Below are 16,660 nucleotides of genomic sequence, written 5' to 3' on the forward strand. Positions count from 1 at the left end.
CTCTCCCTCTCTCTCTCTCTGTAACTCTGCCTTTCAAATAAGTAAGTCTTTTTTTAAAAACTCTTTATTTTAGGTTAAATTTTAGAACGTTTTTTGCCTTAAGTTGTGGGAGTTGTTTTTGCTTTTTTTTTTTTTGTAAGATATATCTGTTTACTCAAAAGGCAGAGAGAGAGAGAGACAGGAGAGAGATCTTCCACTCTCTCTCTGGTTCACTCCCTAAATGGTTGCAACAGCTAGGTCTGGGCCAAGCGGAAGCCAGGAGCCAAGAACTCCATTCTCGTCTCCTACATGGTAGGAGCCCTAGTACTTGGGCCATGTTCCACTGCTTTTCCAGGCACATTAGTAGATGGCCGGATTGGAAGCAGAGTAACTGGGACTTAGACTAGCACTGTGATATAGGATGCTGGTCTTTCACATGACAGCCTAACTCACTGCACTGTACCACATGCCAGCCCCTTTATTTTAAAAAATTTTAATTGAAAGAAAGAAAGTGTGTGTATTTATGGGTTGCCACGTGATGTTTCCATGCATGTATATGCTGCAGAATGTCCAATCAGGGTAAAGGTATCTATCTCCTTAAACAGTTAACATTTTTTATGCTGAAAACATTAAAAATAATTTCTTCTAGTGTTTCTGTTGTTGTCAATTGTGTGTGTGTATGTATGTGTGTGTGTTTAAAGAGAAATATACAGTCCAGGGGCTAGCATTGTGGTGCCATGGGTTAAGCCACTACTTGCAACACTGGCATACTGTATCTGAGTGCCAGTTCCAATCCTAGCTGCCTTGCTTCTGATCCAGCTCCCTGCAAATGTGCCTAGGAAAGCAACAAAGGGAAGCCCACATACTTGGGCCCCTGCCACCCATGTGGTAAACCTGGATGGCGTTTCTGGCTCCTGACTTCAGCTTGGTGCAGCCCTGGCTGTAGCAGTCACTCGGGAGTGAACCAGCAAATGGAAGATCTCCCTGTCTCTCCTTCTCTCTATCACTCTGCCTTTCGAATAAATAAATAAATAAATAAATATCCTTTTTTAAAAAATGTGATGTCTCGGGGCTGGCGCTATGGTGCAGTGGGTTAACACCCTGGCCTGAAGCGCCAGCATCCCATATGGGTGCCGGTTCAAGACCCTGCTGCTCCGCTTCCAATCCAGGTCTCTGCTATGGCCTGGGAAAGCAGCAGAAGATGGCCTAAATGCTTGGGTCCCTGTACCCACGTGGGAGACTTGGAGGAAACTCCTGGCTCCTGGCTTCGGATTGGCGCAGCTCCAGCCGTTGCGGCCAATTGGGGAGTGAACCATCGGATGGAAGACCTCTCTCTCTCTCTCTCTCTCTCTCTCTCTCCCTCTGCCTCTCCTCTCTTTGTGTAACTCTGACTTTCAAATAAATAAATAAATCTTTAAAAAAAAATGTGATATCTCAATTCTGATGATTCATTAAAAAAAATACACCATTCACTATAATTATCTGTAGTCATCCTACTGTGAATAGGACACCAGAACTTCTTACTCCTAACTCTAACTTAGTACCTGTTAATCAGCCTTCCCCAACCTGAAACCGCTCCACCCCCACCCCACCCCACTGTTCCTGGCCTCTGAAAACCACCATTTCACTCTTGACTTCAGTGAGATCTACGTTTTAAGATTCTTTGTGCAGTACTTGTCTTCCTGTGCTTGAGTTACTGCACTTGACAGAATGACCTGCAGTTAGGTTAGGATTCTTGGGAAGAGGCAGGACAGTTGCCCTTGACCTATGTATTTTGGGAGTCAGTCCTTCAAGGAGCACATTGCCAAAACACACAGCATGAAAAGATTCGAGGCTGTATCTTTTCTAGAAGGTTATTTTATGTTACTGAACCTAGACCTTCAAATATGTATATTGTAGGCTGAGTGACAATGGCAAAACTTTAAGAGAATAAAACTTGGACTTCACTGGTTTGGTTTTTCTCTCCTACAATGCATTTGATAAGTTCATTAAGAAAGGGGATTTGGGGTCATTATTATGACATCTTTCCGTATCCTCCCTCCAGCTGGACACACTGACATCAATATGTTTGTAATAGATACTTTCAGAAAAATGATGTTTTTTTTTTCTTTCCCACTTTGCTCATCCTTCAAATATTTAATTCAATTCGGGCGGAATGGGAGTAGCAAAGCTGCCTGCTGAGATTGCTCTGGCAAGCTTGCCTTGAGAAAGCGTGGTATCTGTGTTTGTGTACTTGGAAATAAGACCTATGTAGACTCTTAATCTTTTTAAAAAATCATGATGTCTAAAAATCCTACATTGACAGTAATTTAATAATGAATTTCCTTACAGTTTTATGAGGGGAAAATTGTCCATTTTTTGATTTTAAGAAGTATATTACATATTTTATGTCTTTTTGTAGAAATCAACGTCCTGTGGGATATAGTTCTCATCCAGGGTGTGTGTATACACTTGGATGAAACAGTGAAGTTATAATAATTCTGGTTTGATGTGTTTATGCTGCAAACAGGGATTGCCTGCCATGTCCCAGGTCCCCCCTAAGACACCAGAAATTAAGTGTGAATGAGCAAGTGCCTGCTCTAAAGAGCTTTCATTGTAGCTGGGCAGTGTTGTGACACTGTGACAGCTGCGTGAATAATGTACCATAGCAACCTAGTGCTGCTGGAGACGCGCCCGGTCAAAGGTGGCTTTGGAGAAGTGTAACAGCAGAGTGTGCAGGTGGGGCTGCATTCCAGACAAAGAAATCACAGCCTAATCAAAGACGGGGGAGGTGTGTGACCATGTGCACCACGGCACTGAGATGATCCAGGGGCCCCTTGAGATGTTATCCAGAATAGTTTGGAAAAAGACTTGAGTCCAAGTCCAGAAGGATCATTAATACTGGATGAGGAATTTTGGATTTGTCCTTATCTTTTTTTTTTCTTTCTTTCTTTTTTGTTAAGCGGTAAGATGATTCCTCCCCACCCCCAATGGAGAGACTGGGTAAGTTGTAGTGTTTCTGAAAAGATATAGTAGGGAGTCAGGGTAGCTCACCACATGTATGAGTGGCCAGGAGACAATGGAAGATTATCTGCATAAGAGCTCAGGTCAACTTAGAAACTCACTATGGCATGTCCTGGGAAGATGATATCATGAGGGGCTCAAAAGTTATTAAAACCAATGCATCCTTGGGTATTAGGAGAGCCAGGGAGCTCAGAATGAGATTAGATACAAATTTGAGGCTAAGGAGCCAAATGAGAGCTCTTTTCTTGGCTGTGATGTCAAAAAGTCTGAACTTGACTGTGAAGAAAAACAAGTTGAAATAACTCTAAGAACTGGCTCAGGAGAGCATCTTTTAAAATGGCCAGTAAAGGCAGAATTCCTGCGATTCAGGAAGGAAACACAGTGACACGGAATCCATCTACCTGGGCCAGAAGCCAGTGAAGCACCTCGGTGGAAGCATCTGCCCATTTGCCTTAGAGCCCCATAGCTGGTTTATGTCCAGCACAAATTAACCCAGGATTCAGGCATTTCCTAAGAGAAAAGAGACTACAAAGAGGATGCAGGTTGCCCTTGGGATCAAGTCGCAAAATAAAACAGGATACAGCCCAAGGTGGTGTTGGGAGCAGGAAGTGTCAAGAACAAAGACCTGTGATCCAGATTTCCCTGCCTACAGGTGGCCAGACCGGTGGCGCTAGAACAGGAGGCTTGTTTTAAATTAACCAGAGAAAGGATGAAATTAGCCTACTAGGCATTATAGTGCTGTAATTATTTTTATTTATTTATTTATTTATTTGACAGGTAGAGTTATAGACAGTGAGAGAGAGAGACAGAGAAAAAGGTCTTCCTTCCATTGGTTCACTCCCTAAATGGCTGCTACAGCCGGCACTGCGCGGATCTGAAGCCAGGAGCCAGGTGCTTCCTCCTGGTCTCCCATGTGGGTGCAGGTGCCCAAGCACTTGGGCCATTCTCCACTGCCCTCCTGGGCCACAGCAGAGAGCTGGACTGGAAGAGGAGCAACCGGGACTAGAACCCAGCACCCATATGGGATGCTGGCGCCGCAGGTGGAGGATTAACCAAGTGAGCCACGGCGTTGGCCCCTAGTGCTATAATTCTTTTCCTTCTTTCTCTTGTGCTGCAGGAGGAATGAGTATATAAAACCTCACACCGTGTTCTTCTCTTGTCCAAGAGATTCAGAATCTTGGTAAAACCAAAAGTATCCTACCTAGAACATTAGGGGAGGGGGCCGACTACAACACACTTGACTAAGATCGCGTCAGTCACGAGGGTCACAGGTGCCCCCAGAGTGGATTCATCTCCAGGGTGTGGGTTTAACCTGGTCATTTTCATCTGGAAAATATTAGAGGGTTTCAACATTTCCAGTTTCTTGAGATAGAGGAAAGCACCGGTGTTTGGAACTACGACATCTGCAGCCCCTCGTTGGGGGAGGGCATGTAGCCTAATGGTAAGGCGCTGGTTAAGATGCCCATGTCCCAAGTCAGAATGCCAACGTTCCATGTTCACCTCTGGCTCCCGATTGCAGGATCCTGCTAATGTCCCTGGAAGGTAGCAGGTGATGGCTTAAATACTTGGGTCCCTGATACCCATGAGGGAGACCCAGATGGGATTCTAGGCTCCTGGCTTTGATACCCTGGCCATTGCTGACATTTGGGGAATGGAACAACAGGTGGGAGATCTTTTGTCCCCCATCCCTCTGTTGTTCAAATAAAACAAAATATAATAATAAATGTTGTGCTTCAAAAGCACAGGTATAAAAAAGATAGGAAGATGGGTTTTCCGATTTGTGTGTAGCAAACTCCTGAACAGGCATTTTCATCTTCGTCTGGCTTTTGAGGCAAGAGTAAGAGTCAAGATGCATAGGGAGAAGGTATGGTTGTCTGTTTTTCTTGTATAGTTTTGTGTCTGCCAGGGAAAAGTAGCATTTTGAGCTATTCTAGATTCACTGATTTTATTTGTTATGCAAATTAATTCCTCTTTTATCCTCATTCCCATTTTTTTTTACATCAAAATAAAATAAAACTTTTAGCACACAAGTAAATAGCACAGGGTGGTTTGCAAAACGTAATTCTCTGCAAATTTTTGGCTGTGTCTGTGGCTACCACTCCCTCTTGTAGAGATAATCATGTTAAACTTTAATGTGATGCTGGATGTTGTAATCCTATGAGGAAGAAAAGCAGTTGCCGCCCTAGGTCATGGTTGGCTAAGGCAAGACCTTTGTCCTGTCCCGCAGGCTATAAATCCTGTGAGCGTGCATCATCCTGAGCCTGCTCCCTCCGTGCAGGTGTCCTAGGAATTACTCTTAAAATCTTACAACAGAGTTTGTAGTGGCACACAATGTTATTTTTTAAAAAATTATTTGAGAAGTACACACACAGAGAGAGAGAAAGAGAGAGAGAAACATGTTCCCATCCACTGGTTCACTGGTTTACTTCCCAGCTGCCCACAATGGCTAGGGATGGGCCTGGACTGAGTTAAGAACTCAATCCAGTTGTCCCAGATGGGTGACAGATTTCCAGCTGTTTGAGCCAGGGTTTGCAGTAGCAGGAAGCTGAGGTCCATAGCCAGACATCCAACCCAGATATTCTGATATGGGATGCAAGTGTCTTAATTGGTATAACCACTAGGCCAAATACCTGACCCAGTTTTAATAGATATTTCTTATTTTTTCCTTCTTAGTCTGAATTGTGTGATTTTTCTTGCTTTTGTTTTCAAACATACTCATGGTTGTTTCCGCAAAAACAGGATTTTAAAACATGATAGTCTTATATTTGAAATCAATAAAAGCACACTGCATTTCTATTGCTTGGCATTAATGCCATGAACTTTTCAAGTGATAAGAACTCTAGTTCCTGTAATTTAATAGAAGATAGTATTTGTGCTGTTTATGAATGCTTTATTTATAAGAGACTTTATTTTCAATTAAAATTGAGCCCAGGAAGTACAGAAGTATGTACAACATAGACTTTAGCACATGTAAATAGAAATTAAGGTTACTTTCAAAAGAAAAAAGACATGCCTTCCCCTCCTCAATTCTTGCTGTAGGTGTTCATGTCCTAGGCTGCTGTCGTAAATGAGCACAAATATGATAGCTTCAGCACCAGGAGTTTACTCTGTCACAGTTCAGGAAGCCAGAGGTGAAGTCAAAGTGTCAACTGCCCCATGCCCGTGCAACAGCTCTCACGAAGAGCCCTGCCTTGCCTCTCCTAGCTCCTGTTGGCAGCCAGTGATGGCACAAGTCCAGTGTCTGCCCTCAGCTGCTCCTGACCTTCTCTGTGGCTCTGTGTCTCTCCTTTCTGTCTTATTAGGACCATCCCTTTGGAGTGAGGGCCCACCCTGATCCAGTGTCATCTCACCTTGGTCCTTACTGTAATTACATCTGCAGAGAGCCTGTTCCCCCATGTATTCATGTTCTCAGGGAAGATAGGAGTCTGGTGGGGGACACTGTTTAATCAGCAACATTAAATTTTCAATACTTTAACCTGAGTAGCAAGACTAGCTTAATTTGGTAGTGATGGACAAGGAGCTATGATTGCTCATTATTAATTTTGTGTGTTCTATTATGTATATAACTGATCATACTGAGTTATTTATTCTGACCATCTCTTGCATTAAACCCTAAGAAGGTAAAGATTCTCTTTTCCTGAGACCTGACATAATGCATCTAATAAAATTTGTGTGCTTGTGCGTATTTCTATGTATTCACACCAAAATATATATTGTTTAAAGATTTATTTATGGGGTTGGCACTGTGTCCAGCACTGCAGTGTTGGCATCCCATATGGGTGCCAGTTGTGTTTTGGTTGTTCCTCTTCTATCCAGCTCTCTGCTCATGGCCTGGGAAAGTAGTAGAAGATGGCCCAAATGCTTGGGCACCTGCACCACCTGTGTGGGAGACCAGGAAGAAGCTCTTGGCTCCTGGCTTTGGATTGGCCCAACTCTGGCCATTGTGGCCATTTGGGGAGTGAGCCAGCGGATGGATGGAAGATCTTTCTCTCTGTTTCTCCTTATCTCTCTCTCTCTAACTCAAATAGATTTATTTGAGAGAGCTACAGAGAGAAAGGTAGAGACAGAGAGAGATCTTCTATCAGCAGGTTTACTCCCCAGATGGTCATAATAGCCAGAGCTGGGCCAGGTTGAAGCCAGGAGCCTGGAACTTCTTCCAGGTCTCTCACGTAGATGGCAGGGTCCCAAGTACTTTGGCCATCTGCTGCTGCTTTTCCTAGGCATTAGCAGAGAGGTAAATTGGAAGTGGAGCAGAAGAGACACCACCTAGCACCCATATGGGATGCCAGAGTCATAAGTGGCAGCTTTTCCTGCTATGCCATGACACCAGCCCCCAAAATATTTTTTTTGGTGGAGCAGGATGGAATAGGAGAGTTAATTTAGTTCCCACATCCCATTCACTCTCCACATTTGCAGGCCAGCAAAAATAGTAATAGAATCAGGTTATCAGGTTCTCTTTACTTTTCTGTCCAAAGTTCTTTCCAGCATATAAAGTCATCTCTATTAAAAAAAAAAAAAAAAAGGTAGAGGGGTGGGATGTGGAGTAGCAGTTCAGATACTGCTTGGGATGCCCTTATCTTAAAATGGAGTGGCTTGGGTTTGAGTCTTGACTGTGTTTCCTTTTTCAGCTTCTTGTTAATATCCACGTGATGGCTCCAGTTGTTGGTCCTTCCCACCCACATGGGAGACCTGGATTGAGTTCCAGTCTCCTGGCTTCAGCCTGGTCCAGTCCCAGCTGTTGGGGACATTAATGGGGGCTGAAACAGCAGATGGAAGATCTGTCTACCTTTCAAATAAATAAATAAGTTTTAAAAATGGCTTAAACTGGCTGGTGCCGCGTCTCACTAGGCTAATCCTCTGCCTTGTGGCGCTGACACACCGGGTTCTAGTCCCAGTTGGGGCACCGGATTCTGTCCCGGTTGCCCCTCTTCCAGGCCAGCTCTCTGCTGTGGCCAGGGAGTGCAGTGGAGGATGGCCCAAGTGCTTGGGCCCTGCACCCTATGGGAGACCAGGATAAGTACCTGGCTCCTGGCTTTGGATCAGCGTGGTGCGCTGGCCGCAGCGCGCTGGCCGCGGCGGCCATTGGGGGGTGAACCAACGGCAAAGGAAGACCTTTCTCTCTGTCTCTCTCTCTCTCACTGTCCACTCTGCCTGTCAAAAAAAAAAAAAAAAAAAAAGGCTTAAACTGTGAGTATGCATAAAATACTATTAAGTACAATCTCTGTATTCAAGCCTCAAATCTTGAATTTCCAAGATAGGAATTTCTTTATATATATAATTTATTTTAAGATTTATTTATTGCAGGGCCGGCACTATGGCGCTGCGTGATAAAGCCCTGGCCTAAGGCGCCGGCATCCCATATGGGTGCCGGTTCTAGTCCCGGTTTCTCCACTTCTGATCCAGCTCTCTGCTATGGCCTGGGAGGGCAGTACAAGATGGCCCAAGTCCTTGGGCGCCTGCACGCGTGTGGGAGACCCAGAAGAAGCTCCTAGCTCCTGCCTTGGATCGGCGCAGCTCCGGCCATTGTGGCCATCTGGGGAGTGAACCAGCAGATGGAAGACCTCTCTCTCTGTCTCTACCTCTCTCTGTAACTCTTTCAAATAAATAAAATAAATCTTTTGAAAAAAAAAATTATTTATTGGGACCGGTGCTGTGGCATTGCGGGTAAAGCTGCCACCTGCAGTGCTGTCATCCCATATGGACACCAGTTTGATACCTGGCTGCTCCACTTCCTATCCAGCTCTCTGCTGTGTCCTGGGAAAGCAGTAGAAGATGGCCCATGTCTTTGGGCCTCTGCACCCTCATGGTAAGACCCAGAAGAAGCTCCTAGCTCCTGGCTTTGGATCAGCATAGCTCCAGCCATTGCGGCCAATTGGGGAGTGAACCAGCAGATGGAAGACCTCTCTCTCTCTCTGCCTCTCTTTCTCTGTGTAACTCTGACTTTCAAATAAATAAATATTTTTAAAAATATTTTTAAAATTGGGCTGGCGCCGCGGCTCACTAGGCTAATCCTCCGCCTTGCGGCGCTGGCATACCGGGTTCTAGTCCCGGTCGGGGCACCGGATTCTGTCCCGGTTGCCCCTCTTCCAGGCCAGCTCTCTGCTGTGGCCCAGGAGTGCAGTGGAGGATGGCCCAAGTGCTTGGGCCCTGCACCCCATGGGAGACCAGGATAAGTACCTGGCTCCTGCCATCGGATCAGCGCGGTACGCCGGCCGCAGTGCGCCTGCCGCGGCAGCCATTGGAGGGTGAACCAAGGGCAAAGGAAGACCTTTCTCTCTGTCTCTCTCTCTCTCACTGTCCACTCTGCCTGTCAAAAAAAAAATTTTTTTTTAAATTATGGGTGAGGGGGTGAGAAGAGATATTTTCCATCTACAAGTTCACTCCCTAAATGGCCACAAAGGCCAGGGCTGGGCCAGGATGAAGCCAGGAGCAAGGAACTCCATCGTGATCTCTCACATGGGTGTCAGGGGCCATCTTGTGCTGCTTTCTCAGGCACATTAGCAAGCAGCTGGATGGGAAGTGGAGCAGCTGGGACTTGAACCAGTATTCACATGGGATGCCTGCATGCTGTGCCAGCATGCCAGCCCTGTCTCTCTGTGCAATTTGAAAGGTTGAATCAAGCCCACAGGAACATTTTCAGGAATACCTATGCAGTTCATAAGTTAGACGGAAGACTGCTCAGGATTGGAGAGAACGAAGATGAAGAGAGGCTCACGAGGTGTATAGGAAAAGACTGGCTCAGCTGGTCTAAGTTTGATCTTGAGGCAGCAGCTGGTCCAGTGGGCAAATCATCCTTTGGTCCACCCAGTGAGATGATCTGTGAACTCTATTCTGAGAGTTCGTATCACTGTTTACCATTCCACACTTAGGTTTTGAACATCCCCACTGACTTCTGGCGAGGGCCTCTTCTGTTTCCTTGTGATCACAGCAACAACCTCTTAACCAGGTGGTACAGGAGGACGAGGAGCAGGAGCCTCACAGGATATGCTCAGTCCTTATACAGAAAGCCAAAGAGCATGGGGCATCCACGGAGCATCCACACTGCGGGTGCCCCGAGGGTGGGGTGAGCGGCCAGGTCACAGACAGATAGAAAACTGGTTCTGTGAGTCAGTTTCCTGCATCCTGTGGAGTCAAGAGGAAGACCTGCAAACAGCAGCTGGCCTTGTGAACAATGGCTGCTTCCTGTGGCCAGGAGACCGGCCAGTCTCTGTGGGGAAGGACCCGGGCTCAGATGGCCGTGTAAGCAGGCTGTCCCTGAGGCAATTTACAAGACTTTCTCAGCAGGTCTCACCTAGAGTTTACAGTCCAGCAGCCATGAACTTGCCAGCATAGAGTTAGCTTTTCAGGGGACGTGACAAAGTTTATTTATTTATTTTAAAGTTTTATTTATTTATTTGAAAGGCAGAGTTACAGAGAGAAAAAGGCAGAAAGAGAGAGAGAGAGAGCAGTCTTCCATCTTCTGGTTCACTCCCCAGATGGCCCCAAAGGCTGGAGCTGCACCAATCTGAAGCCAGGTGCCAGGAGCTTCATCTGGGTCTCCAATATGGGTGTAGGGGCCCAAGGACTTGGGCCATCTTCCACTGCTTTCCCAGGCCATAGCAAAGAGCTGAATCGGAAATGGAGCAGCCAGGATTCAAACTGGTGCCCATATGGGATGTTGGCACTGCAGGCAGTGGCTTTACCTGCTGTGCTACAGCGCTGTCCCCATGTGACAAAATTTAATATCGGATTATGGCTACACTGGAGTTAGAAATTCACATATTGTAATGTCCACTTTGTTTCCTCATCTAAACAAATGGCAATGCCATAGAAGTATCACATGCTTCACACCTACCTAGTGTTGCTATTTCTCTTGCACTACCATGAGCATTCCCTGTGCATGCTCTCAGTGATGCAGCCTCAGCCGGCTGTGCAAGGTTTTATATGATAATGTTGTGTTAATCACGCACCTGTGTCCGCGAGGCTGGCTCCGTATCAGAAAGCAAACAGCAGTATCAGACAGACAAGGAGCGGTGAAGTCGAAGAATAGAAGGTCATCATTAAAGAGAATCCAGTGATTTCTTTCTTGTGCTGAGGGTCACGTGAGGGAGCCCCTCTCTGCCATGGAAAACGCTGAGAGATAAGCACAAACAAATGGGCTTGGCCGTGTGCACTCGGCGGTGGCACTGGACCGTGCGAATTGAGGGATGCCTGCAGCCAACTCGCGGCTCCCCTCCCTTTTTTCAAGCGGACTCTGAATCCCAGGCGTGAAATGACCGGGGAGAGATAGGGAGGTGTCCGCAGCCCAGCCCACGAGCCTGGGATTGGGCAGTGGCTTCCTGTAGTGACAGGCGCTGGCTGGCTGCCCCTCCGGCGGGAGGTGGGCCGGGGCTCAGCTGCGCCTCACGCTGCAGGCTGCAGAGCACCGCGGAGCCCAGCACCTCTATGCAGCTGCTACAGAATGTTCTGCCTGAAAGGTGAGGGGCCGTTGTGTTCCCGCTGGGGGCAAAGTTACAGCCTGGGAGAATTGTCCTGCACCAGAGTCGGGGCACAGGGCTGGTTCCTGGCAAAGTTTGAGGGAGTTTGCTAAGTAGGAAAGTAAAAAAGGCATTGTTCTGTTTCTGTTGCAAACAGGAAGAAGACCTCCTGCTGGGAGATGGAATTCTCTTTTAGACAGAAGGGCGAGTTCTCCATTTGAATGTGTTTTCTGGGTGTTCAGTCAGGGACAAAAGTTGAAGATGACTGAGGGTTTTTGAATAAGCTTAATGAGCATAGGACTAGCTTGTGGTTGAAGTGTGAGTCCTGTTAGAGAAATGTGTCTGTAATGAGACATTTATGGACAGGATTAGAATGACTAGAAAGAGGGGGGAAAGTTTCCGTTACTTTAAGTTTTAATGTGAATCAAGAAATGGAATTAGTCTTATTACAGAACATCTTATCCCAGCTACACCTGGGTTATAATACTCCATAATGCTATCAGATCACAGGCGGATAAGTATGGATGGATTCCTAGATCAGCTCAAGAGTATGTTCTCTTTTCAGGCAATTGTTTTTTGCCCCCAACTCTGTTTTTCTTCCAACTCTTGTCGTAATGTAATTAATCTGCGAATGTGAGAGTGTGTTTGTCTGTGAGGTTGTGGGAACGGGGGAGTTAAGGTGAATTTCCTCAGAGCCGAAGCAAACTCTTTTGCTCATATCTTTTGGTGTATGTCATTCCGTTGATGGGAAATTCTTGACAGCTGTTCAATTTTTGGAACTCAAGTGTGCTGGCTGCTTTCTCTGTGGGCTGCTCCTCTGTCCAGCAGAGTCACAGACAGGGATTCTGTATTTCATCCTTTGCAGGTGTAACCCTGATTTGATGCGTGAAAACCCTCCAAAGTCTTTAGTATGAAACTTTAAATTTGGGGTAGCTCTATATATGGTAGATACATATTTGATAAAATTGAGGGGTTAGAACAATTTTTCTCTCCCCAAGCATTCAATCAATTCTTTCTTTCTATGGAGAAGATCTAGTTGTGGATTTCTAAGGTGCTATAGGCTGAAGTGAATTTGAATGTTTCTGCAAATTTTGGATAAAAGGAGTTCAGAGCGCTCATGGCACTGTTTTTTAAACATTTTTTACTCATTAAAAATAAGTTAACTAGGAAGAGTCAACAGCATTACTGGATGCAGATACACACTAACCCAGTGTAATGCCCACCAAGCAGTTGAAGGAATGATGATCCAATGATAGGGTAAGGGTTAGGGTTTTTAATTGAAAGCAGGTGTGGAATTGTTACTGGGTATGGCTTCTGCAGCTTCAATGCATCTTTCCCCACCCATTCCCATTACAGCAATTTCACTTCATTCAAGAACCTATCGATTTCATGGACTCTTGGTTTCTGTGGTAACTTAGGAAACTTTGAAAAGTCAAGTGTATGAAGTCCCACTTTCCGATCTGCCAGCAACCAGGACAAACCGTTGATATGTTGCCCTCTTCCTGTGATTTATAGCCTGTCGACTTACAATAATGATTTTTAGGTTGTTTGCTGTGCTACATCTTGAGGTGACCCCATGATCCAGTGATGGTGAGAGACTTAAGCACAGAATTACTAAGAGCTTCTTGTTGATGCTTTGGGTTTTGCTTGAGAAAAGAGGCTTTCATTCATTGGTCTGTATGCATGGCTAGTCCAGGTCCTAGGAGTTTTGGAGTGTGTGGTTATAATTAGCATTGACATTAAAGGAAACACGAGTGCCTTCCTTTTGGTTTAAATCATGTTTCTGTGTGTTTCTTGTAATTGCTGGAAGAAAACATTCAAATCAGCCAGCCTCCCACCGTGATGCAGGTTTCTTTAGATGCACTTAGAATTTTTTTTTTCTCCTTTGTGTGAAATTGGTGCTAGAAAGGGTGTCTTATTAAAAGACAATGTCATCTTTGTCATTACCATCCCAGGAATAAGTCTTAGAGTTGCAGCCACTCTTTGCTGCTGTTGTCATAGGATCTTAGCTACGTGAGGTCCACCCAGAAGCATTTTGTTATGAGCAACATCTGAGCTCCTAGTCTCTGGGAAGATGTTCTCTGAAGTCTTGCCAAGGTCCTTGTGGTTAACAAAGCCATGGTGTGCTGTTCACTGTATAATCAATGATCCCTGTTGGTCTGGGAAGTGAGTTTCTCGTTAACCAAATAACAGGATTAATTGCAAACTACCAATTGTATACAGTGTACCATTCACATGTTACCTTATTTAAAAAGTTAGAACAGAGTGTTGTTGCCACCAAAACTACATGGAAGATAATTAAGTATCTCTGAGATGGTTCTGAGTGCACATTTTATAAGTATAGCACATCACCTTCATCTTTAAAATATCAGTTATCTATATAGCATTTTTCCAACTATGGCAAAGACTTTTAAAAAAAATTGTTCAATCCATCACAGACTGTTATTTTGTAGGACATGACATCACGTACTTGTGTGATATCACCATGAAGTCCAATAGCTATAAAAGTCATTAAACTGGGACTGGCATTGTGGCATAGTGGGTAAAGCTGCTGCTTACAATGCCAGTATCCCATTTGGGCACTGATTCATGTCCCAGTCACTCCACTTCCAATTCAACTCCTTGCTGATGGCCTGGGAAAAGCAGCAGGAGATAACCCAAGTGCTTGGGCCCCTGCCACCCACATAGGAGACGCTAATGAAGCTCCTGTCTTCTGCCTGGCCTAGCTCTGGCAATTTAAGCCATCTTTTGGGGAGTGAACCAGTGGATGAAAGAAGTTTGCTCTCTGTGAAACTCTGCCTTTCAAATAAATAAATAGAGAGAGAGAGAGAGAGAGAGATCTTCCATCTGTGGTTCGCTTCCCAAATGGCCACAAGAGCCAGGGCTGGGCAAGGCTGAAGCCAGGAGCCATGAGCTTCTTCTTGGTTTCCCGTGTGGGTTCAAGGACCCTAGAACTTGGGCCATCTTCCATTGCTTTCCCATTAAAAGGTGGCTGAATCAAAAGTGGAGTAGCCAGTTCTCAAACCTGTACCCATATAGGATGCTGATGTGGTGGCTTTACCTGCTGTGGCACAGCGCTGGCCCCTAGGGCAGCAGTTATTGAATTTAGGCCCCACCATACTCCTTTGTGTAACCTCATTTTAACTAATTATGAAGACTCAGTTTCCAAATAAGGTCATATTCTGAGGTTCCAGGTGAACAAAGATTTTGGGGATCACTATTCAGTACAGTAAAGCATGTGTACAATCACATAAACGGGAAGTAGCTCTATAGGGCCTGTGTGTTGTGGGGAGCTCCAAGAATAACGGTCCAACAGAGCTGCACAGATGATGCACTTGAGACTCAAAAGCAGTGCAAGTTTCAGACAAGTTGCTATATGTAGGTAAAAAGATTGCAAATCTGTTTTGATCAGTTACACAGAGGAAAATGGTGCCTCTTTATCTGCTTTTAAATGATCCAGTTTCCTCCATGAACTCTTATCCTGCTGCGAAAGGGAAAAACAAAAAACAAAATTGAACCTTAGTTCGTGGCAGTGGACTCAGTGTGAGCCAAGACTTGAAACGGTTGCATTCTATAGCGGGGTCTGTTGGATGACTCAGTCTTGTAGAATGCTCCTGCTTATTTTCCTTTTCTCCACAGCAGTCTGTTGCTGAGTCCCCTTAATAGTCCAACACAAATGATGTGTGCTAAATTACATACATTTGAAATAAGGGATTTGATCCTTACATAGTTCGGAAAATTTTAAAGCAGGCCGCCTTTACATTTTTCAAGTAAGATAATATTTTTAAAATATCCCTAAGGTGGAAAAGATAAATATATACATCCTTTCCTGCTCCAAGAATGATTTCAGTACCTTTCATGAGCATCAGGGACCTTAAGTTCCTGAATTTAATATTGGATTTACCTGATTTTGCATTTCCTCTAGGAATTTTAATTTTGAGAAGCAGAGAGAAAAAATGCTCTCATCTGCTGGGTTCACTCCCCAAATGCCCACAATGGCCAGGACTGAACAGTGGCTAAAGCCAGGAGCTGGCAATGCAATCCAGTTCTCCCATGTAGGTGGCAGGTTCACTGCTGCCTGCCCTCCAGTGTTTGCATTAGCAGGAAGCTGGGGTTAGGAACTAGAGTTGGGAACCAACTCAGGTGCTCTGTGGTACATGGGCATCCCAACTGATGTTTTAATTGCTGTGCCAAATGCCCATCCCTCTAAGGATTTTAAAAATCATTTTGGTGTTGGACTTGGTCCTTTCTTGTTTGTGGCTCCTACAAGGAGCCTTTGGAAAGTTTGTGGAAAAGTGGAATTAAAAAAATGTTTATTTTGGTGTAAAAACTTCTTGAAATCCGTGTGAATTTTTTTTTTTTTTTTTACAATATGCACTTCTCATGAACTTGTCGAAGACCCCTATATATGTATTCCAAGAACTAGACATGTGGTCTGGTGGAGCAGAGAGTGGTGAATTTGAGGAGGTGGCTGTATCCCAGCTGCCTGTATGCTCCACAGCAGAGGGTCCCGTCTGTACTCCTTTCTGCTTCCCAAGTTACAGATTTAGGAAAGTCTTTAGGCTATCTAATAATAGCAGAGAGTTATGCTGAGATTACAGCACTGAGCAATCCCAAGCATGTGCGTCTGCACCCCCAAGGGCAGTTCTTATTAGAAACTCGGCTCCCTCCTTCCTCATCAGGCGCCCCTTTCCAGTTGTCTCCTGTATGTTGTGTATGTAAAAGAATTCCTTAGATTCCTTCCTTGGCAGCATTTGGAAAATAATGTCAGGAATCAGAAACAGATTTGTTATTTCTGTGCTGAAACAAGTGCATTTTCCCAGCCAGCTAGCAAGCAGCCAGGGAGGTCCCTCGCCCCTTCTATCCAGTAAGAAATGTCAGTTCGTCGGCATGCACAGTTTGTGCTCTTTTACTATTTGATTCTGAGCATCGTTTTAAAAGACTTTGAAAAGACAAAATGTGAAGCAACCCTGGGAATACAGCATTGATTTTTGAGTTTCCTATCAACTAGTCGCGGTTTTTAGAACCCTCATACCTTCATATTCTGAGTTCCATATAAATTACCATTTTTAAGACCCATCCTTCGGCAAAGTTTCCCTATTTTTTCCACCCTCCACTCACTTAAACATTGCACATAATTGGTAGTAATCTACAGCTACCAAGGGAAATTCACATTTGCTCAATTTGCAGCTTAAAGTAGCACTTTTAATAAACAGACTGGT

The 16,660-nt window shown here is 44.9% G+C and overlaps 1 protein-coding gene across 8 annotated transcripts in view; it reads left to right on the forward strand.

Annotated features, from left to right (window-relative positions):
- NHSL1 (NHS like 1) overlaps positions 1–16,660 on the forward strand; it is a 290,700-nt gene that overhangs the window by 148,704 nt on the left and 125,336 nt on the right. For 2 of the 8 annotated variants that reach the window (XM_051854294.3, XM_070073517.2), the window contains exon 1: positions 11,289–11,438. The exons of the other annotated variants lie outside the window; for them this stretch is intronic. In XM_051854294.3, coding sequence (XP_051710254.1) covers positions 11,423–11,438 — 16 coding nt within the window. In that variant the 5' untranslated portion in view covers positions 11,289–11,422. Of the gene's footprint in view, positions 1–11,288; positions 11,439–16,660 lie in introns of those variants that run through there. 8 annotated transcript variants of the gene reach the window in all.

This window comes from Oryctolagus cuniculus, chromosome 5 (genome assembly GCF_051225735.1).
Source record: "Oryctolagus cuniculus isolate XC-2025 breed Fujian yellow rabbit chromosome 5, ASM5122573v1, whole genome shotgun sequence".
NCBI lineage: Eukaryota > Metazoa > Chordata > Mammalia > Lagomorpha > Leporidae > Oryctolagus > Oryctolagus cuniculus.